The sequence below is a fragment of the Ursus americanus genome, chromosome 9, assembly GCF_024610735.1.
Source record: "Ursus americanus isolate L20-20 chromosome 9, mUrsAme1.1.p, whole genome shotgun sequence".
Classification (NCBI taxonomy): domain Eukaryota; kingdom Metazoa; phylum Chordata; class Mammalia; order Carnivora; family Ursidae; genus Ursus; species Ursus americanus.
The window spans coordinates 80,549,389-80,573,683 of NC_142135.1; the positions used below are offsets into that span (position 1 = coordinate 80,549,389).

Sequence of the window (24,295 nt, forward strand, 5' to 3'; positions counted from 1 at the left end):
GCCTGTTTTCATAGTGTTCAAATCTGTATTTTTGTATGTAGAGGGAAATAATTTTCTCAACACTAATCGCTAATAAATACTGTTTAAATTGTCACGACGGAGTTCTTGTTTAATAAATGGACATGTAAAAGTGAAAAAAAAAGATGGATCTGTTAACTTAAAGGTGGGTAATTAAGAATTGCCTCTCATATATTATTGTGTTAATAGACTAAGGCAGCTCAGGAATGTTTAAAATATATTCCTCTGTTGTCACAAACATCCTAATTACACCTTCCTAATGGCATTAAACATTATTATTATTATTATTTAACAATTTTTTTATTTAAATTCAATTTAGTTAACATATAGTGCATTATTAGTTTCAGGAGTGGAATTTAGTGATTCATCAGTTGCATATAACACCCAGTGCTCATTACATCAAGAGCCCTCCTTAATGCCCACCATCCAGTCATCCCATTGCCTCATCCACCTCCCCTCCAGCAACCCTCAGTTTGTTTCCTATAATTAAGAGTCTCTTATTCTTGGAGCAGTAAAAACAAACAAATTTATTAACATGATCCAAAGATACACCCTATAAAGGTATGAGTAAAGTGATATACACACACACACACAATGTTTTAATACTCGATCTCATTTAAAAATTATCCAGTGAATATCTACTAATTCCTTTATTAACACTAAATCAAAATCTTAAAACAAGTCAGGATCTTAGAAATTATATTTCAGTAGACTCACTATAAAACTGAATTGTATTTCCAAATGACTGAACACCTGATTTTACATTTTCCATAATTTTAAATTTCCTTTATACTCCATTCTGATAAAATCACAAACAGACCTATAGCTATTTTATAAAACATGCTACCAAACCAGTCTGTGTTCAAACTTTTATTTCAATTATTTGTATTTGGATTCTCACATAAAAGTGTTCTGAGCCATAGAAAAACATCCTGAGCCATAATTTCTATGAGATTTTTTTTTTGTGAAAAACATCACATATGTAAAACAGTAGAAATCTGGCTTTATTTTTTCGAAACTTGGGGAATAGTAGATTTAAGTCAGCACTTATAAATCTCCACAAGGCAAGACTAAAAGAACTCCTTTAGGAGGGTTTATATTTATTAATATATCCTAGAAGTAGGAAAATATTTCACATTCGTAGAATGAGAGGAAAAGGTTCCTCAATTACAGAAACACAGTCACACATAAAACTACTAGGTCAGTTCTAGAATTTCAGCTACTGATCAAGACTTGGGTTTACCAAAAAATTAAAAGTATAGATTGATTGGTACACAAAATCTCACACTAGATCTCTAAAGAAATTTTATTCTGTTTCCAATGGAAACAAGACAAATTCTACATCCAATGGAAATAAGACAAACTGAAAAAATGGAGACAGATTTTAAAAAAAAAGTCACCCAACAAACCAAATTTTATCTTTCATCTCTCATCTGGTAGAGAATAGGTCCTTACCATCCCAGTAGAGATTACCAAATAATCAGATCATGAAACCAAATTCATATTCTCTGTTGCAACCAATGAGAAATAATCTATCAGTCCTGTGCAAACCAGAATTGGAACCAAACTTGGCCAAGAACCAAAAATAAACAAAAAACTATCAAAGCAGAAAAACAACACAAAGATCAGATTGTCAGTGAAAGTAATGTTTTACTGCTGGTTGTGATTCATTATGTGAACCAAGAAGAGACATGCTTGGCTTAAATATCCTATGAGGAGCATTCCTTAGGAAACAGTTGATTGGCTCCAGAAAGTGAGTCCACTTGGATATATTGATGGGACCTTCAGAGCAGTCAAAGAACAATTTTCAAAAAGTTAATAATATAACTCATATAAAGTGAACACTGTCAGTTCTTATATAACATACCAATGAGGGAACCAACAGGGTGGTAAACTGGTTCCAATCAGGTTTTGATAGAATCTATTTCTAAGACAGACTGGATCTCACTGTAAATGATCCTTAAGATCTTGATTTTATCAATTCCATGATTCTAATGCCCGTGTTTTATAAATGAGCTGAGGCACAGTGACCACTTCAGATCTTTTAAGAGACAAACCCGAGGGAAAAAGCTAGAGTCAGATTACCTCTTATTTACAAAACATTTTTAAATTAGATTTTCCTCATTTATTCCATTTTAATATGGCATTTTCTCCTGGTGGGACCCTGATACAAGCATTCAATATATAAGACATATAAACAGTTCATATTTTAAGATATTTAAAAAATTTAAAATAAAAAAGTATGAATAATGCTGAACTTCACTATTAATTAGGGAAATTCAAATTAAATAAATTCTCTGGGCTGAAAGCCCATACATAGTGTGGGACAAATGTAGAAATTTCCTCAGCTTTGTGGCATAAAGATACCAGTCTCAAAATCTGGAAACAAGGTCCAAGTTAGAATGTAGGTTTATTGGCTAAGATGTTGACACATTTTTTCTGGGTTTATAAGGGATCCAAGCCCTATCATGATAACACCCAGGGCTCCTCTGATCCGGTAGTTCCACTCTTTATGGGTCATGAGTCCACCAACACAGTAGAAAGGAAGTCATCAATAAGCTCTGTCCATTGCTAATGTAATTATCCTTTGTCCTAACTGATGTGTCTCTCATATGACTACAAATCTGAATGTATTCTTTCTGTTCATTAATTGAACAGTTGTGGTCATGGGGCTTCCATGTGGTCAAGGGACTATTTAACAATATATATTAAAAATGAAACTGCATAAAATATTTCCTAGAAATTCCACTTCTCATTATATATCCTTTGGAAGCACTCAGACATATGTATAACAACACATATAACAATTTTTAAAGCAACATTGGGAAAACCCAGATGTTCACTTATGGGAGAACGTTAAACTGTTCTGATGGCTATTCTCTAATTGTCTTTCCATATCTATTTTTCACTGTGCCTACTCTCCTCTGTGCCCTGTAAACTGAACTTTATAGACTAAATCAACCAGTTGCTATGCCCTTTGACTTCTGCTTGGGTGGAGTTAATGGAGGCTATTGTAGAGATTTGGAGGACATGAAGAGTGAAACCTGGGTATTAAGACCCTCAGCATCCTCCCTTCCGAACTTTGTGTTGACAATACTGCATTCCTCCACTAAAGCCCTCAGATCTTGTTGGTGGCCTTATACTATTACTATAGCTCTTTCTCTGGTTTATGGTAGTGTTCCCTCCCATTGTTTATCAGCTTTAGGGATAGTAATAGCACCCTGTGGTTACAAATCCCGGATACTTTTAACATTCCTTGCTGATTTCCTTTATTACTGCCTATCCCTTGTTGATTATAGTTTCCCCATTTACTCTACTTGAATGAGACATTTTTTTTTCCTGGTGGAACCCTAAAATAACTATTTGCATAAAGAGAAGTCCCAGGAAACAGCCTCTCACCATGGGATTCTGGGAATGGAAAGTTTACATAGAGGAGTAACTGTCTATCTTCCTTGTCTGGGGCACATTGGACTTTGATCCTATGTGGCACATATCCCCCAGACAAGAAGATATATACTTTTACTTAAATTATCACTTGTGCTTGTATGGAGTAAAGTTCAAGTGAAAGGCAAGGCTATAAACCATATACAAGCAAATGTCACAGTCACTTGATCTCCCAACTCCTTACCCTTTTTTTCTGGCAGAGCAATACCTTCATTGAAGTCTGAATGAACCAGTCTTTCCTTGAATAAAAATATATTTTTGGTTTTATCTGGAACTGTTGTGTTTAGAACCATTACAAGAGATAGGTCCCAACATATTCTGAAGAGAGAAGTACAAGGACTGTTCTGATAATACATAGTGTTGTAGTAGAATAATGTAGGATCTTGCCAATATTGGCTAAAGTCTGATGAACATATATGTGAGTGAATTCTAAGATTATTAGGCTGCAAAAGACAAAATATGAGACTAAGTCAGGTAGGGTTTATTTATGCACGTACTCACCTGATATTCAGAAATTAATGTATTGACATGAGTACTTGGAGTGCTAAAAATGGCCTGCTAGATTTGGTTAATTAAATCCTGTGCTCAATGAAGATAATTTCATGTAAATGCAAAGTAGAGGGCATCCATTTTAGAGAAGGCTCTTAATTATGTGGATTAGATACCCATTCACTAAATTTCAGTCAGCCTCTGCCCCTAACCACTCCAGTGCTTGCTCACTGGACTCATGTGCAAAGTGGTTATGGTAACAGGGATGGAAACCATGCGTGGGCTCACTACCAAGGACTTTCCTTCAATAAAGTGAATCTGTTCACTACCATTGCTGAGTCCCAAACTGTCAATGGCTGAAACCAATTTGGCACCATTCCCTGGGGGAATTAGCTAGCTCACTGATTACACTGGATGTCTTTTTATCAGGCAGTGATTTATCCTAGCAGGAGTATATATATATGTGTATGTATATATATATATATATATATATATATATATATATATATATATACACACACAGACACACACACACACAGACACACACATATGGATACACACATGTATACGTATGCACCCATATGTATATATATTTTTTTTTTCCAGAGAGGAAGGAGAGTGGGGGAGGGGCAGATGGAGAGGGAGAAAGACAAGCTTAAGCAGGCTCCACGCCCAACGCAGAGTCAGATGCGGGGCTCAATCTCACAACCCTGAGATCATGACCTGAGCTGAAATCGAGGGTTGGATGCTTATCCAACTGAGTCACCCAGGCGCCCCAAGAAATAGATATGTATTTCACAATGGATTTGCCTTGCTAGTCTGTTCTCATGGCTTCATCCTCTGTCAATTTAGCTAAACCAGAGCTACGTTTCCAGAATTCCCTTCCATGCATGTTTCCATGTTAGAGTTTGCCACAAGAAATGTTTATGTGAGATTTGAAAGATGGAAGTGAAGCAGTAGACATCTTTGGTCTGAAGGACAGTATAGGGCAAGTACCATTATAGCTCATACCTGTGGCTGGCTCACCTTGCTGATATGGGACAACGGCTTGGGCTTCTAGCTCCTTTAGCTCCTACTGGATCTCCATCTTCAGTTCCTCTAAGTCCTGGGCCAGATGCAAGTGCAGCTTTATAATGAAGGGTATCAGTCTATTCAGTAGGCCACCTGCATCATCAAAATTAGAAACAGTGGGAGACACAGTTCAAGTCTGTCATTGGTCATCTTCACTTCCTGTCCATTTTCCCTTGTAGACTGCTGGGCTTCAGGCCCAGCATGACATTCAGTGGTAACATACTTACCTAGACTGCTTAATGAATTCCACATTGCATAAAGTCTAATCCCTATGAGAAATTCCTTCTTTTAAATCACTCATAGTAGTTCTACTTCTCTGATCAAACTCTTGAGTGATATATCCTCAATGTATCTGCCAGCCCAGTCATTTGCAGATTTATAGAATGTCTTGGCATTACTCTGATATCTATACAACATTGCATCTTACCAGGGGATATGTTTTATAGCAAATGAAGTACACTCACACACATATGGAGCTCATTAGTCTTGCATGCTCCATCAGTGACAGATTAGTGGAATGACCTGCTGAGTGCAGTGACAGTGCTAGTTGGGGCACTACTCCTTGGAACGATAAGATCCTACACTACAATATGTATTATAGGCCTGTGATAAGTTACGGAAGCAATTGTGTTATTTTCACAGCTCCTATTGGGTCACCTTCTTCTCCACCTACAGATTTTACTTGTGGTCTTAGAAACCATTCCTTCCTCACCTTCTGTACCCCCAGAAATGATAAAAGGTCACTTTTCTTGCCAGCCCTAGGTGACTTTACAGTCTTTTGTTGGCTCCTATAACCAACAAAAGTTGGCTTTGTTGGCTGCCTAAACTCCTATATACGATTTCTGTAGTCAACTCTCTTCAATCACCCATTTGAATGTGACATCTCTTCCTGTCTGGACTTTGATCAATACCCTGAAATATCTATAAAAATATCTAAAAAAGAAATTAACTCAAGTCATATGTATTTACACAGGTGAATAGATATAAATGTAAAAAGTCTGGAAGAATACATACCACATGTCATTTACCCCTAGAGAAGAGGGCAGGGGTCCTGGATTAAGGGTTATGAACAAAAGGCTTGTCTGTGGTGTTCTAACTTTTAAAATGAGAATAGACTCATGTGCTTTCTATACAATTAAAACTTATTTAAAATTAAAAATATTAGTTGATAATTTTTCTTCTATCGAGTCATTCTGTAAGATTTTGAGTTTTCAAATATCATTTGTTTATTTTAAAAATTAAGATTTTATTAACTAATATACATTTTTTTCCCACCTAAAATCAAATAGATGATTACATGGTTTGCAATTGTTCTGCTTCAGACAACGGCTTAAGGATAATGTATCAGGCAGCTGACTGATTATAGGCGTATTTCATAAAGCATATGCTATCTGTCATCACAGGTGAAGGAAAGGGAGTTTGTGGGTCATGGATATGAATGGGCTTTGGGGAGACGCTGAGAGAGGTTAATATTTGAGCTTTGGTCTAATTTTATCCTTTATATTTTAGTTTTGCTCAGTTTAACAATACTTACGAGTATTTACTAAGTGCCAGAAAGTGTTCAAGGCACTGGAGATAAAGAGAAAAATAAGAAAGCATCCCTGCCATTGAGGAACCTCTTTTCTGTGAGATACAGAGGAATAGTTTCCATGTTATGAGGTAAGTATAGTGATAAAGGGATGCACAAAGGGGGCACTTGGGTGGCTCAGTGGGTTGAGCGTCCGACTCTTGATTTTGGCTCAGGTCACGATCTCAGGGTTGTCAGCTTGAGCTCCACATGGACTCTGTGCTGGAACCTGCTTGGGATTCCCTCTCTCCCTTTCTCCCACTACCCCTGTGCCCCCTTCCTCTCTAAAAGGAAGAAAGAAAGAAAGAAAGAAAGAAAGAAAGAAAGAAAGAAAGAAAGAAAGAAAGAAAGAGAGAGAGAGAAAGAGAGAGAGAGAGAAAGAAAAAGAAAGAAAGAAAGAAAGAAAGAAAGAAAGAAAGAAAGAAAGAAAAGAAAGAGAAAGAAAGAAAGAAAGAAAGAAAAGAAAGAAAGAAAGAAAGAAAAGAAAGAGAAAGAAAGAAAGAAAGAAAGAAAAAGAAAGAAGGAAAGAAAGAAAGAAAGAAGGAAAGAAAGAAAGAAAGAAAGAAAGAAAGAAAGAAAGAAAGAAAGAAAGAAAGAAAGAAAAAAGAAAAAGATGCACAAGATTCTATGGGAGTACAAAGAGAAGCATAGGGTAGAGTGGTGGTTTTCCACAGCAGCCGTGGCTTAGAATGACCTGATGTACCTTCAAAAAATACTTAGACTCTTGGACCATCTCTCAAAGATTCTGAATTAATTGGTCTGGGGTGGGCACAATATTTTTTAAAAGCTCTCTGTCTCTTCTCCTACCACTCTCCACCCTGTATGTAATGTTCCATTAGTACTAAATGCCTATAGTTTCTCAAACACACCAAACATGCCACGACACATGCTGCATTCCTCCTGGAATTCTTCCTGGAATGTCTTCCCAGGCACCCTAAACTCTCACCTCCCATTCATTCCTCTCTCAAACTCTTTAAGTCTCTACTCAAATGCTACTTTCCCTGGGAAATCTGCCCAGATTTCTCCAGGTAGATTTAGGGCTTCTTTCTTCTATGTTACTACCCACTGCATAGAACATGAATTATAGTATTGCTGTTATCCAGATTGGATTAAATTGCTTTGTTTGCATGTGTGTGTCTCTTCTTTGGGCTCCAAACTCCTTGTCTAGGAATTAGCACATGGGTAATAGACAAAAAATAGGTTGAATGAATAAATTCCATGTTTAGATCCTGGCTTTTAAGAGATTTACAATCTAATGGACTCCCCCTCACCCCAAATGGCTTTAGGAGATTTTGCAGATTGTACTTTGCATGCCATTTTTTGGTAGAACATCATCATTTTATTAGATATGTTCCTCCCTTCCTTCTGCAATATTTTATTTTGAAAGTATTTCAAACATACTGCAAAGATGAAACAATTTTACGGTGAATACCTGCCTACCCACCACTTAGGTTCTACCACTAACATTTTACTCACTGGAGATGATATTCTTTTCAATAAATAGTGCTGGATAGTTGGATATTCACATGCAAAAGAATGAAACTAGGCCTCTGTCTTACACCATTCACAGAAATTAACTTGAAATGGATTTAGATAAATCACTGATTTTATTTTTATGCACATTTTCTTTCTGGGTTGCTTGGATCAGTACCTGAAAATGCCAAAAATATATGGAATCATCAATATATGCTGGGGATCAATACTGAGAGGCTTCTGGAAAAGGAAATCTTTGAGCAGGTTTTGAAGGGTAAAAGACATGGCTCTCTCCTGCTTCCAGGTCTTTTCTCTATTGAGCAATTTCCTTGTCCAATTCTTCTTTCTGATGTACCTCATTGAGGCTCATTATATTTGGACAGGATGGGATGTTCCAAATTTATTTGGCTTTTTATACTACCAAAACTCCCATTTGCTTAAATACCTAAATTTGAGTTATCTGCTACTCCCAAAAAGTGATCAGAAAAAATAATTTACATGGGATGTGAAAGACTTGTCACTTAAATAAATTTTCCTAGGCACCATTCTTTGTGTTAGCAAGGCACTTGGCAACTCAGTTACCATCATATGTAACTACAGTAATAGTGGCCAAAAGGATGTTATTTGATTTTTGTGAAATGCTCAGGTAATATTTGACTTCCAAATTTTATATACTTTTTCCATAGAGGGTATTAATGTAATAGTATTAATTTGAATTCTATCACTTTTTTTTCTTTAGGTATCAGGAACATGAACCTACCAAATGAGCCAATGGATGGGGCCAATCACCCCGGGGTATCTGAGTTTGTGTTCCTGGGACCCTCCAATTCCTGGGAGATCCAGCTCCTTCTTTTTTGCTTTTCTTATCTTTTATATATGTCTAGGATGATGGGAAACCTTTTAGTATGGGTCACTGTGACTTCTGACCCTTATACCACCCCCCCGCCCCCGCATATTTTCTGTTAGCCAATTTCTCCATCATTGACCTGATATTTTGCTCCACTGCAGCACCCAAGATGCTTTGTGATCTTTTCAGGAAGCAGAAAGTCCTCTCCTTTGGGGGCTATCTAGCTCAGATCTTCTTTTGCTATGCTGTTGGAAACAATGAGATGTACTATCATTGCCATGGCCTTTGACAGATATATGGCCATATGGAAGCCTCTCTACTACCTGACCATCATGAGCCCATGAATATGCATTTTGATTTTAGTGGTTGTCTGGACCATTGTTCTCATTCACATATTGGCCCAATTGGCTTTTGTGGTAAGCTTGCCCCTCTGTAGCTGTAATGTATTATTAGATAGCTTTTACTGTGACATACCTTGGCTAATCAAATTTGCCGGTGCAGATACTTATAAACTGGTGTTCACAGTCACTGCTAATAGTGGGCTCATTTCCTTGGCTGCTTTCTCCTTGCTCATCCTCTCCTATACCTTCATCCTAGCCACTCCCCACTGCAATCAGTCTTTGGATGAGGACATGCTCTGACAACAATCCTGCAGGAGCTGACAGCTGGGGCAACAAGTATTTCTTCTTCTTTCTTCTTTCTCCTTCTCCTTCTCCTTCTCCTTCTTCTTCCTTCTTCAAGAGTTATTTATTTATTTGAGAGAGAGAGAGAGAGAGAGACCATGAGCAGATGCTGTGTGCCAGCAGGGGGGAGGGACAGAGGGGGAGAAATCCTCAAGCCAACTCCCTGCCCAGCCTGGGCCCCAACACAGGGCTGGATCCCAGGACCCTGAGATCATGAGCTGAGCTGAAATCAAGAGTCAGTCACTGAACCAACTGAGCCACCCAGGAGCCACCCCCTAATCTTTTTTTAAGTGGGCTCCATGCCCATGATGGAACACAATTCAGGGTTTGAACTCACAACCCTGAGATCAACACCTGAGCTGAGATTTGAAGTGGGTGCTTAACCAGGGAGCCATGCAGCCTCGCAGCCACCCCAACAAGTTTTTCTTTTAAGGGGCATCTGAGCAGCTCACATCTGTGTTCACTGCTATGGCATGAAGGTGAAAGACATCTTATCCTCATTAACAGGAGAGAAAATGGAGCCTATCATATATATTTAAATATTTTATCTATTCATTTGAGAGAGAGAGAATCAGCAGGGAGAAAGACAGAAGGAGAGGGAGAAGCAGGGCCCCTACAGAACCGGGAGTCAGACTTGGGGCTCCATCCCAGGACCCAGGGATCACAGCCCCAGCCGAAGGCAGCCAATTAACCTACTGAGCCACCCAGGCACTCTGAATTTAATACAACCATGTCAGTAATAGTGTCACACATAATAGATAATGATGTAAATAAATTTGTTTCTCAGGATAAGCATATTACTGTTTTCAGGCTATCCTGCCCTATAATTGATACATTTGTTAACATCATGCTTTATTATCTGTATCTCATGTCTCATATCTCCCTTTCACTTGTTCTGCTTTGTTATTTTAGCTTTTTGGATATGGGTGAGAAGCAGTAATCTTTAAGATCTGAGGTTACTCACACATTCTAATGTACAATTCTTGCTTTCATGCTGTGTTCCATATATTAATGTTCTCGACTCTATATTCAGTCAAATAGATCAGGTGCTGGCAAACTTTCTATAAACGGTGATGAAAGAAAGAACGCTCTAAAGGCCTGAGATTTTAGATTTCTTTCTAAGTCAGTATGACTGTACATTAATTTTTTTTGTGGGAATTCATAATGCCTGGCTAGATAAGATTTAATAAACATATGCCTCTCTGGATGAGACTAATTGAAAAGCAAAGGAGTGTCCAGAAACCTGGGCCTCCTTTGAAGTTTCTGGGCTGAAAACAGCCAGATCCTTGTTGCAGCTTAATGCACTCAACACTCATCCAGGGAGTAAATGCTTAGGAGAAACATTTATTGTTGGTGGTCACGTACTCCATGTACTCCCTACCAGCACGCAGGTCACTCCTCAAGCCGGAGAAGGGGGAAGGGACGTCTGCTCATGCAGGTAGGAATTACAGGCACTCGATGCCTGCGGTGGAGTGACCATTGAGCTCACTTTTTTCTTTCTTTTGGGCGTGCGGTATTTACTTTCAATTTCTCTCTGATCTATTTTTCTGTCTGTTATAAACTTGTTAGTTATGGGAATATCTTTAAGTAAGCAGTAGGTTATCCATAAAGACCAGCTTCGTGTGCTGCTACTCTCCTTGCAGAGGCAGCCCTGCACAACCGCTCAGATTGGTGTCTGAGAGCTTTATTTCAGTGCCTGATGACACTTTTTTTAAACCAAAAGCCTAACTTATGGCCCACCAAGCATACTTTGTACACCTGCTTTGTACATGAGTAGCCTAAAGGAAAACCATCTTGTCCTTAAAGATATTGGTCAGTGCTCCTACTCCCTGCATTCCTTGATATTAAAACTTGTGATTCCAGCCTATATGGTAATCTGTAACCTTTTGAGCTTTTATAAGATGTAAAAAAGTATAGAACTCTGTGAAAACTGTTTAGTTTGTAGACACTTTCTTCCCTGTGAAGAGCATGTTTCCTGGGCAGCTGTCCTAACTTGGACTTGAATAAAAGTCTTTTTCTTACTTTGTCTTAAAACAAGTCTAAAATGAAAGGCATAAAAGGATAAAGAAAGGGGGGTAATCAGAAGGGGGAATGAAGCATGAGAGACTATGGACTCTGAGAAACAAACTGAGGGCTTCAGAGGGGAGGGGGGTAGGGGAATGGGATAGACTGGTGATGGGTAGTAAGGAGGGCACATATTGCATGGTGCACTGGGTGTTATATGCAACTAATGAATCACCGAACTTTACATCAAAAACAAGGGATGTACTGTATGGTGACTAACATAATATAATTAAAAATATTATAAATAAATAAATAAATAAATAAATAAATAAATAAATAAATAAATAAAATGAAAGGCAGTATAGCATCACACAAAATTTGCGGTTACAATTCAGAGCTTTTGGTACCAACAGCACCAACTCACTTGCTGCATTACCTTACCTAAGTCACTTAACCTCTCTGAATTTCAGTTTCTTCCAACACTGCACTAGAACTCACAGGTTTATGGTTATGACTAATTGAGATGATATTTGAAAAGGCTTTATCAATTTAAAAATTAACCTGCGTTCCTTTCCTGAACTGTAGCCATTTGCTTGGAGTCTGTCATCTTAAAAATAAAATCTTCTAATTTCTCTTCTAATTCACATTAAACTTACCTTCTAATTCTCTCTCTCTCTTCTTTCTCTAACACACACACACACACACACACACACATCTTTGATGCATTTTCATTAACCTAGTTTTTTCATAGTGTTGTATGTACTTTCACTGCTTTGTGTTAACTGTGAAATGGAAGATGTAATAGTTTAATTCCTCCTTCAGTTCAATGGTAAAAATAATAACGGTGAATATTTACAAAGTATATACTATGTGTCAGGCACTGCATTAACTCATTTAATCCTCACAGCAGTCCTTGAGGTAGATACTATTGTCATCCCTGTTTGGCTAAATGACTTATCTAATGTTAGTAAATGATAGATTTGAGTTTAAATCCAAGCAGTGTGGTTCTGAGTCTGGATTTTTAATCATTATACGTTTTTTGCTTTTTCTAAAGTTGGTTTAACATTGATCCCTGGGAAGCCCTAGTTTACCTTTCTTCATTTTGGACCAATTTGCCTATTTTTTTCTCCCTAAATTTATGTCAGTTCCTTGTTGATGATACAAAAATGAATTAAATAATGTTATGAACACAGAAGTATGTTATATGCATATGGCTCAGCTACACTATATTTAATATTTATATAACATGGAAATATATTAATATATTTAATAACATGGAAAATTGCCCAGGATAGATTGATAAATGAAAAAGGAGGTGACAAAACAAGGTTTAAAATTCAATCTATTTTTAAAATTAATGTGTGTGTGTGTGTGTGTGTGTGTATATATATATATATATATATATATATATATATATATCACCCAAAATGTTAATAGTGATCATTTCTTTGGGGGGGTAGATAGAGATGGTTTTTAAATTATCTTCTTGTAATTATCTGTAATTTTTATATTTTTATAACAAATGTTGCAATAATGAAAAAACTAAAATAGTCAAATACACACAAAAATCCCTTAAGCTCTCGTATTTTTCACAGATTTTTGTTGTTGAACCTTGACAAAGACATTTTGCTGGCCTATGTGTAAATCATAATCACTGGTGGTAATTTGTCTTCATACTTGACCTCTAAAAGAATACTAACAGCCATGATTTTTAGTCTCAAAACTTGCATTGCCCTTCTCCTAGTATGTCTTTGGTGAACTTATAGGTCATTATACATTTTATTATTCTCCCTGAAAGGAAATTATATCTTAGTGGTCTGCAGATTCTTTATTCATTGAGTGAGTTTGAGTCAATCTCTGAGTTGGTATCACTGTGGATACCAGCATACTTTCACATGCAGTTGCTATTCCCTTTAGAAATGGAGGTTACACTGGCAAGTCCTAATGCGCTGCAGAGTCCAAGAGGAAATACTTTGGTGTTTCAATTTTAACCCTGGGTAGTCATTGTTGAAAATAAAAGTGAGACTAACTGGAGTTGTCACCAGTAATGAATGTCTCATACGTTGACTTAGAGGCAAGTACTGAAAGCCAGTCATACAAAAGACAGTTAAAATCCTCTTAGCATTTCCATAGAGTTGCCAAAAATGATGTTATTTATTGGAAAAACATGGCAGATATAGCATAGATTTGGTCTATGTGCCTCCTAATGATAACTGATTGTCTACTCTCTATATAGTAGTGTTGTAGGAGTTATGGATAGATGGTGTATAAATATTGCAAACTGCCCTTTTCCAAGGGAATTGGGTTGCTGGGGAAAGAAAGGTCGTCTATTTTCATTGCAAATTACTGAAAGACAAAGAATGAAGTGAGAAAAAGACTTCATGTGGATTTAGCCACAGTTGGGGTTAAGGGCAAAGTGACCTTATGCTCTTTGATGAATCTATATGGTGCCAATTGATTAGGTTAATATGCTTTCAAGCAGAGATATAGGTCAGGGGAGGTGCTCATTAATGAGAATTGTGGAATAATGTGAAAAATCCCTAGATTTGGAGTCCTAGGTACCTATATTTTTATCCCTTAGTAGTAATTTAGTTAAAATGACTGCTTGCAACCAGGAAATATGAGTCTCTGATGTATAGTATTTAGTAGTGCTATTCTTAGGCTGGTATGTGCTAACATTTTTTAGGAGCCCTAAATCATCTATTCTGATCAAGGATTTGCAAATGCCCTTCTTACTTGTCTCCACAGCAGATAAAATTTAAAGGAGCATGTAAATTAAGAAGCATTGCAATTAGTTATCTTATAAGGCAAGTTTGACTAATTTTAATTTGAGAATTACATTTGTGTTTCCTACTGAGCGAGAAGATTGGAGATAACAGGGACAATGGAATTGTTGTGTGAGAATGCCCCATTGCTGGGAGTCAGTATAAAGCCCTTACAAAGGTGCTTGCTCCTTTGATACTTCCCCTAAATAGGAGTTTGGAGTAGTTCAAAGAGGTCACAAAATGCCAAAATTGATTTCCAACAGTAAAGAAAGAATATTGGAAATGATATGGATATAAATTATATGAATATAATCTCTGGCATTTCCAGGATACTTGTCTTGTAGTTGCAGATGATTTCAGGTAGAAAACTGGCAAAAGTTTCCCAGTTTCCCATGTGGGGAGTTATGAGGCTCTAATTAAAGAGCTCTGCAAGGCATTCTCACTTACACAAAAACTCCACTATCCATACCATCTTCCATCTTCTGGTCTAGTAGAAAACATTCGGAAATATTTGAGATTCCCTAGCTCATAGTCTCTCTCCTTATGGCTTAGTAACAGGAATCTGTGCATTTTAGAGTATCATCTGATCTTAGACACCATTCTGTTGCAAGCAGATATGGCCCAATACTACAGGGAACTCATGTAACACACTCGGCTTTATCATTAGCAGATACTACCATCTTCTCTTCATCCTCTCAAGGAAACCTTTCATGACTTAACAGCTGGAGAATTTCCTAGAGGAATCACTGATTCACTTTTTCTGATTCCATCCAAATGGAGATTTTTATAAGTGATCATTAATTGGAAAACATGGCCAGAAATGGTGTAATTAACCTTAGTGAAAGGTATAATTGACTCTGACAGCTTTTGAGGCTCAATAGGCAACTCTAAGCATTTTAGCCGGTGCGATAGTGGACAACCAAATAGCCTCAGACTTTTTATTAGCGAGCCAAGTGAGTTATGTCTGTGCTATTGCCAACACTTTTTGTTGCACTTGGATGTGAGCCAGAAGAAACAATTAATCTCTAAACTGAAGAAGATGGTTTATCTGGCTTGCCAAGTAGGTAAAAAATTCAGGGGCACATTGTTTTAGCTTGAGTCTGGTAATTTTAAGTTACGTCTCTGAAACATTCTGCAGTGTTTAATCATTGTTTTGCTCTTGAATTTCTGTGCATTGTGATTGCAGTGATTTCCAAAGTTTTAAAGGCAGCTCCGCAACCACTGTCATACCACATGATCCAACAACTCATCATTTGACAAAAGAAGCATGGAGATCAGTTCCTAATTGGACTCCAGACTGTTGTTTCCGTGACATCAATGCCATCTAGAAATCCTGACAATGATGTATGCAAGAGTGAGGCTACTTTTTTCTGACCCTCTGGATGGGACAAAACACAGTCATCAGTTATCCTTGATTAAGAACTAGAACAACTATCTCCATCAATTGTGTAATTATAATCAGGGAATAACTTGTGATTCACACTGCACTTTTTTTTTTTTTGCCTAAAACCTCACCTTGCCTGCATCAGCTCTTGCCTTAAGACATCAACCAATCCAAATATTTGCCCAGTTTTTGATAGCCTGATTTAATAACTGTGAGATCAACCCATATGCCATAGAAACCATGTTCTCACTTACCCTAATTAAGTGCTGTTTTGGAATTGTGTTATTCCTTGATGCAGTAAGTCAGTAAAAAAAGTTTAGTAATATCATAGCAGATTTTTTTTTATTTGAGAAGGAGATTTCCATATAAAAATCCTTAAATTCACTAACACTTTAAGATATTTAGGAAATTCCTAAACTGAGACTATAAAAAAATTATACCATATTTTTTCTGGTCTTATAAACAAAAACACTTCATGTAAAAAGGGCCCAAATGTGGAAATCTTTAATGCTTGTAATGTGAATTTTAAAATTCACTTGACTTTAGAAAATAGTTGAAGGATGTGTTGTGATTTCTTTGACTTTCTCAGATCAGAAACCATAGTATCAGTAGCTTCAAATCAAGATTCAAAGGACACCAAATACTTTTTCAGACCTGTGTCTGCATTTTAGTTACTTTGTCTCTTATCTTTATTTGATCTTTAATCCTAAAGAATCAACTTGAGTCTGTCTTTTAGATAAAAGAGTTCTTTCATTGAAATTAGTTGCCACTCAATAATTTTTTTTAATACAGTAAACCTGAACTCTTTGACTTAATGCTCTTATGAATAACTCAGTTTGTGATAACACAATTCAATTACTTGTAAGACCTTTACAATCTAGGGTACTCAGAATCCATCAACTATCTTAGAATGACAAAAGGCATCCAGTGTTTTTGAAAAAACCAAAAAAACTTCTCACAAATTCACGGAAACTTTCTGTCTACCTGCATTGTTTTCATACAATTATCTTTCAAACAGAAGTTAAGATGCAGTCCTCATCCAAAAAAAGGAAAAATATAATCAAAACGGAGCATTTTTTAATGTTTTTTATTATATTATGTTAGTCACCATACAGTACATCCCTGGTTTTTGATGTAAAGTTCGATGATTCATTAGTTGTGTATAACACCCAGTGCACCATATAATACGTGCCCTCCTTACTACCCATCACCAGCCTATCCCATTCCCCCACCCCCTCCTCTCTGAAGCCCTCAGTTTGTTTCTCAGAGTCCATAGTCTCTCATGCTTCATTCCCCCTTCTGATTACCCCCCTTTCTTTATCCCTTTCTTCCCCTACTGATCTTCCTAGTTCTTATGTTCCAAAAATGAGAGAAATCTTATAATTATCTTTCTCTGCTTGACTTATTTCACTTAGCATTATCTCCTCCAGTGCCGTCCATGGTGCAGCAAATGTTGAGAACTCGTTCTTTCTGATAGCTGAGTAATATTCCATTGTATATATGGACCACAACTTCTTAATCCAGTCATCTGTTGAAGGGCATCTCGCTTCCTTCCACGATTTAGCTATTGTGGACAATGCTGCTATGAACATTGGGGTGCATATGGCCCTTCTCTTCACTACATCAAAACAGAGCATTTTTAAGTTACATCCTTACCACTTCCCATCAATAGTCTTGGCATTTAACCAACTTCCTTTGCCAGAAGAGGATTTTTGTTGATTTTTAAAGCTAAAATGAGAAAGATCTTATCAATTAGTTTATGTTGTAAGTCAGTCTTTTCTGGTTAGAGGCTAAATGATGACTTACTGGTTAGTTTTACTCTCTTTGTTCTCCCTCATGTCAGTTATTACTTTCTATATTTTCAATATATTGAAATACAGACTTGTCTTTAGTATCTGGCTTTTTAGCTTATTTCTGTGTTTTGTCTGTATGAGCAATACATACTGGCAACACCCCAACTCGTTTTAAATTTTCTATAGGTCATTAGTTACAAATGGGAAGAAGAAGTAATCCTCAAATAAGATAGTCATGACCTGTAAATTGCTAGGCTAGTGGGAAAGAAAAAGTGATTATAAGCAATTATTCCCATAGCTGCACCAAGCTCCAAAGGCAGGGAGTTCAATTATTTCTTCCAGCAAGAAAAAGAGCCACAGAGGAAAATATAAAGATACTTTTCCCACATTTTTATAATTTGTGCTGCAGTTTTTCTGATAGGATTCTTGTATTCTCTGTATATGCAGTTTCTTTATGACTTTTAATTTGATTGTTTTCTCTTGATAATCTGGCAATTTATTTAAGTGTATTGTTTTATGAATAATGATATACATGTCTGGAGCAAAATAATTCCACCTCAAGAATTTGTGACTTGGCAAATTCTTCATAGAGATATCTCTTCCTAGACCACCTCCTCCCCTTATTTCAGAATCAACTTCTGTTTGTGCAGAAAGAGTATTTGAGATGAAGGCATTGTAAATACATGACGACATTTCTATTTATCTCTATTATGTCAGGGTCAAACAGAGAAACCTGATTCATATCAGGTCAGCTTCAGAACTCAAACTGAGTATTCATGACTTAATTTCATGAAGAACACACTCAAACTCTTATTGAGAAGAAACCCCATGCATATAGCAAATATGGGAAGTTCCTCTGCAGAAAGTCTATTTTTATTGTGCATCAGAGATCTCAAACAGGAGAGAAACCCTTTCAGTGTCCTTACTGTGGGAATAGCTTTAGAAGGAAGTCACATCTCATTGAACATCAACGAATTCACACAGGTGAGAAACCTTATGTTTGCAATCAATGTGGAAAAGCTTTCCATCAAAAGACAGCCCTCACTCTTCATGAGAAAACACATATAGAGGGGAAGCCCTACATCTGTATAGATTGTGGAAAGTCCTTCCGCCAGAAGGCAACTCTCACTAGACATCACAAAACACATACAGGGGAGAAAGCCTATGAATGTACTCAGTGTGGAAGTGCTTTTAGAAAGAAGTCATACTTCATTGATCATCAGAGAACTCACACAGGAGAGAAACCATATCAATGTAATGAATGTGGGAAGGCATTTATCCAGAAGATAACCCTCACTGTACATCAGAGAACTCACACAGGAGAGAAACCCTGTATTTGTGGTGAATGTGGAAAGTCCTTCTGCCAAAAGACAACCCTCACTCTCCATCAAAGAATTCATACTGGGGAAAAACCATATATTTGTAATGAATGTGGAAAGTCCTTCCGCCAGAAGGCAATCCTCAGTGTTCATCAGAGAATACATACAGGAGAGAAATCCAATGGATGTCCTCAGTGTGGGAAAGCCTTTAGTAGGAAATCAAACCTCATTCACCACCAGAAAACTCACACAGGAGAGAAACCATATGAATGTAGAGAATGTAGGAAGTTCTTCAGTTGTAAGTCAAACCTCATAGTACATCAAAAAACTCACAAGGTAGAAACCATGGGAATTCAGTAAAGGATATGACTTTTTTGGTAAAAGCTTTTGAAGTCATAGTAAACCCTGTACATGATATAGCTTGTAAATATAATAATATTCAACCGTTTAAGGTACTATCCCACAAATTTACCTACTGTTTGTGAGCCTATATAACACACAAAGAATAACTGGACAAATGACAATAGTCATTGAAAATACAACCCTAAATTCTTTATTATTAGATTCAGTAGGCATAAACTTCCTCTGTCAAGTTTCTACGAACATTTAAAATTGCTTATTTTTAATTTCAATACATACCTTGTTGTGACCCAGTAATAAGCAGTTGACCAACTGGTAGTTGTCCATGGACCACATTGTGAGCAGAAGCATTTTAAAAGAAAGGAAGTGTGAACTGTATTTCTCATTGCACATATGAAACAAAAATTAGTTGTTACCTCCTCAAAATTTACCACAGTTCTGACTTCTAACATTATAAATTAGGTTTTGCATATTATGAACCTTTATATAAATTGGATTATACATCATGTATTCTTTTATATATGGCTTGTTTCATTCATCATTATGTCTGTAAAACTCATCATCAGTGCATGCGGCAGAAATTCATTTATTTCTATTCTATATAGAATTCCATCATATGATTAAATTGCAATTTATAAAAAAAAAAGAAGTAAATAAGTTGAATAGTCTTATATTAAGGAAATGGAATTTCTAGTTAAAAATCTTCCAATAAAGAGAACTCTAGATCCAGATGATTTCACTGGCGAATTCCATCAGATATTTAGGAAAGATATAATATCCATTTTATACAATCTTTTTTTCAGAAAATAGTAAAGGAGGGAACACTTTGCAACTCAATATATGGGATCAACATTATTCCTATATCAAAACTTTACAAATACATTACAAGAAAAGAAACTATAGACCAATATCCACCATGTGCACAGACACAAAAATGCTCAAAAACTATTAGAAAGTTAAAATCACACATGTATAAAAAGGATAAATACATCATAACTAATTAGGGTTTATCCAAGGCATGAAAGGCTAGCTCAACACTTAATTATCAATTGAGAGACTAAAGAAGTAAGACCACATGATTGTCTTAATGGATGCAGAGAAAACATTTGACAAAATTAAATATCCATGCATGATAAAAACTTTCAGCAAACAAAAATAGAAGGGAATTTCCTTAGCCTGATTAAAGGCACCAATAAGGGTAACATTAAACTGGTAAAAGACTGAATGCTTTCATCCTAAGATTGAGAGCAAGGCAAAGATGGACATTCTCATGACTATCATTACATTAGAAGTCCCAGACAGTGAAAAAGGCAAGAGAAAGAAGAGACCTGTATTTTTAAAAGGAAGAAATAAAAAACTGCCTCCACGTGCTAAATACATGGCTTTCTATAAAGTAAATTCTAAAGAATCTATAAAACAAGCTCCAAAAACTGATAAGTGAAGGCCACAGGCTTCAAGTCAATATATAAATTCAGTTGTATTTCTATGTACTAGAAATGTATGGTTAGAAATAAAACATTTAAATATGCTCTTCATGATAACACTTACAAACATGAAACACGTAGGTATGAATATAACAGAATATATATACTTCTATAATTATAAAACTGATGAAATAAAAGGTATAAATAAATCATAAATTGGAACACTTAATATTGTTAATATGTCAGTTCTTTCCATACTGATACACAGAGTCAACAAAACCATGGTGAAAATACCATCAAATTTTTGAAAATATCAACAGACTGATTCTAAAATTTGCATGGAAATGCAAAGGAACTAGAACAGCCAAAAACAATTTTTAAAAAGTCAAGTTGAATTTTACAAAATACACGTAGATCAGTATAACAGAAAAATGACTCAGGGAATAGACCCACATATGAACAAACACAACTAAGTGGAGAACAAGTAGTCTTTTCAATATATTGTGCTGAAACAAACATTTACATGCAAACATTGAACCTCAACCCATTTTGTACATCTTACACAAAATTAACTCACAGTGGATTGTAGATCTAAATGTAAAATCTAAAACTATGAAACTTCTAGAAGAAAATATTGGAAAAATTTATGTACTGTATGGTGACTAACATAATATAATAAAAAATATTATTATAATAAAAAATTTTGTGACCTTAGCTTAGTAAAGATTTCTAAGATATGACATCAAAAACATAAAACAAAAAACTGATATATCGTACTTAATCAAAATTAAAAATTTCTACTCTGCTAATGAAGTGACAAGCCACATAATGGGGGAAGAATGTTTGCAATTATATATCTGAGAAATGACTTGTATTTTAAATTTATGAAGAGTTCTCAATACTAAGAAAAAAATGACCCCATTTAAATTAGCAAAAGATTTGAACAGATACTTTCCCAAAGAAAATATGTGGATACCAAACACATGAAAAGATGCTCAACACTGTTAGTTATTAATGGAAATAAATGAATACATAAATGAATGAATGAAAGAAAGAAAGAAAGAAAGAAAGAAAGAAAGAAAGAAAGAAAGAAAAAGAAAGAAAGAAAGAAAAGAATAGGAAAAAAACCTGACAATTTCAAGGGCTCTTGAGGTTGTGGAACATTGGAACTGTCATGCATTACTGATGGTAATGTAAAATGTACAGCTACTTTGCAAGACCATTTGGCAGTTTCTTTTATAAAAGTTAAACTCACACTTATCTTATGAGCCGGAAATCCCAGGTCTAGAATCACTTATGCTTCAGTCTGTTAGTCAATCAAATAACTGAGGTCAGCTCAGGATCAAAAGGAGGGAGGGAATAGATCTTGTCTCTTGATGGGGGAGTGGTCTGTGTATTCAGGGTGATTGGGAAGGAATCAATGGTGTTCATGTCATAGAACAGCTACCACCATCTGCTCTCTGGCTTGAACTGTAAGTCCCTCCCATGTACAAAATACCCACCTCTTCCCAAAAGCCCCCAAATCTCATCTCTTTATGGCCTTAGCTGAAAGTCCAAGATCTTGCCTTTTAAATCAAGTTCCAATGATAATCCCCAGGTATGGTTCTTTAGATACAGCTGTTGGAGTATGATTCTTCTTGATCCGAAAATAAGTTATTAGTTCTCTGTCCCCATGTAATACATACAATGGCAAGACTTCCACAGGGTAGCTACAATAGACCCTTTCATTCAATAGGTAGAAGTAGGAGAAACAGCAGTCAGTGCTGTTTTAGCAGGTTTGGCTAAGTGAATACAACAAAATAAAAGGGAGCAAGAAAATTGACCATGGAATTTAAGCTGGGAAAGGAGAGAGGTAAGACATCAAGGGAGTAAGGGACATTAAAAATATTGGTAGGATCATTGGATTGGAGATCCTATTGGAGTTGAGTAATTCTTAAACTTGAAGCATTAGTTAAAGTGAGTGCATCTCCAGCTAAACCTGTCATCAAGCCCTGTTGATTGTCTCTCCTAAATATAGGGCAAATCTACCTACTTCCCAAATTCTTATCCTAGTCTAAATAACATTTTTGCCTTGACAAGAATATTGCTTTCTAAGTGGCTCACCTGCATCCAGTCTGAACTCCTTCAAATCCAATCTGTACACTGTAGCGAGAGTAATATTCATAAATGTCAAGTCTGGTCAAATCACCCTTCTGCTTTAAAATCTTCCTTTTCATTCTCTTAGGAGTGGTCTCTCATTACTTAATTCAGTCATATCCTGTATAGTTTTCACCTCATTTTCTTGGCATTGTGGCTCCAGACACAACTCCCAATGCCACCTCTGGCCTCAAGGGAGAGCACAAATGTTCCGTCTGCAGGGAATCCTTTTTCCTCCACTCCTAGTTAACTTCTGTTTACCTTCGGATCTTCGTTCCCAGTGTCACTTCCTCAGGGAAACCTCCCCTGATTTTCCTGTTTACATCAAATTCTCCTATTAATGTGGTAGTCACTCTTTTGCAGAGTAATTTTTATGGTTGCAATTTTGACGTTTGTGTGATTGTTTGATTAATATATACCTCCCCCACTATTCTGTAAAACTCCAAGATTCAGGAGCTCTACATCACTGGCACTCAGCACAATACTGGCATATGAGTGCTCAATAAATATTAGTAGAATAAATGAATGAATACATTTTATGCATCCATTTAATCCTTTCATTAAGATTTCTGTATATGTTGTTTTCTTTTGTGTGTGAATGGGTTAATAATATTGAAGGTTTATAGATCATTTTAATTATTCACTGTTTATAATTCTTTAATTTTGTGTTACCTCCAAAGACACTATCCATTGACTATGAGACAGAAAGAAATTATTATACTTTAACCCTTTACCCCACTTCCCTTTCTCCCTTCACTCAATTTTATTTGATTCTAGTATTCTTAGCTCTTCTAATCATTACCTTTATACTTTAATATAATGCTTAATTACCCTTAAAATGACTTGTTGATTCTCTCCCACTGTGAAAGTGAAGAAACCAGAGTTTTTCAGTAGAAATTTTTTTTTTTACTAAGATAACTATTCTTTAATACTATCATGGTTTGTAACATTTGTATTCTGTTCTTCAATCATAATCCCCAGAATTATTTAATATCAGGCTTCATAATTCAGTATGTTATCTCTACTCACTTTTGATTAGTGAAGTTTATTCTTTAATGGTTTTCTTTAATAAGACCTCATGGGAACTCTATTTCCTAAGGTTTTTGTTTGTTGTTTGTTTTTGTTATTTTGTAGGCTGTCTATTTTGTGGACGTGGAATCTGGGAATTTCAACTGGATTGGCCTTGATGTGGCCCATGCAATAACATTTTATCCCCCCTGGGTCATGACAGTCTCTTTAGACTGTAGTTTCAGTGCTGCTTTCATTTCAGAAAAGTTTTCTTTTGAATTTTTTTCGTTACCAAGTATAATGAATTCTTAAGGAACACTATTTTTTTTGTTTCTTAGATTTTATTTTAATCTATATTTTTTCTAACTCTTTCAAGCTTTTTGATTTTTTATATCTCCTCCAAGATATTGTGGGTTTAGACTGCCTTAGTAAAGCAAATTTTGCAATTAAGTGGGTCAAATGAATTTTTTTGGTTTCCTGGTGCATATAAAAGTTATGTTTAAGCTATAC

The 24,295-nt window shown here is 36.1% G+C and overlaps 1 protein-coding gene and 1 pseudogene across 1 annotated transcript; both read left to right on the forward strand.

Moving 5' to 3' along the window:
* The first annotated feature begins 8,833 nt into the window (after positions 1-8,833).
* Positions 8,834-9,550, forward strand: LOC123786786 (olfactory receptor 4F6-like; annotated as a pseudogene).
* A 1,410-nt stretch (positions 9,551-10,960) lies between these two features.
* LOC123786787 (uncharacterized) lies at positions 10,961-19,267 on the forward strand. Its single transcript, XM_045789147.2, has 2 exons — positions 10,961-11,030; positions 18,334-19,267. Exons 1-2 carry the CDS (start codon positions 10,961-10,963, stop codon positions 19,215-19,217), a joined length of 954 nt encoding a protein of 317 aa, XP_045645103.1. The 3' UTR covers positions 19,218-19,267.
* Positions 19,268-24,295: the final 5,028 nt, after the last annotated feature.

Coding starts and splice junctions, on each gene's coding strand:
- LOC123786787 (XM_045789147.2), top strand. CDS start 10,961: ATGTACTCCCTACCAGCACGCAGGTCACTCCTCAAGCCGGAGAAGGGG. Junction 11,031..18,333: donor AGGGACGTCTGCTCATGCAG/GTAGGAATTACA, acceptor AATTTCATGAAG/AACACACTCAAACTCTTATT.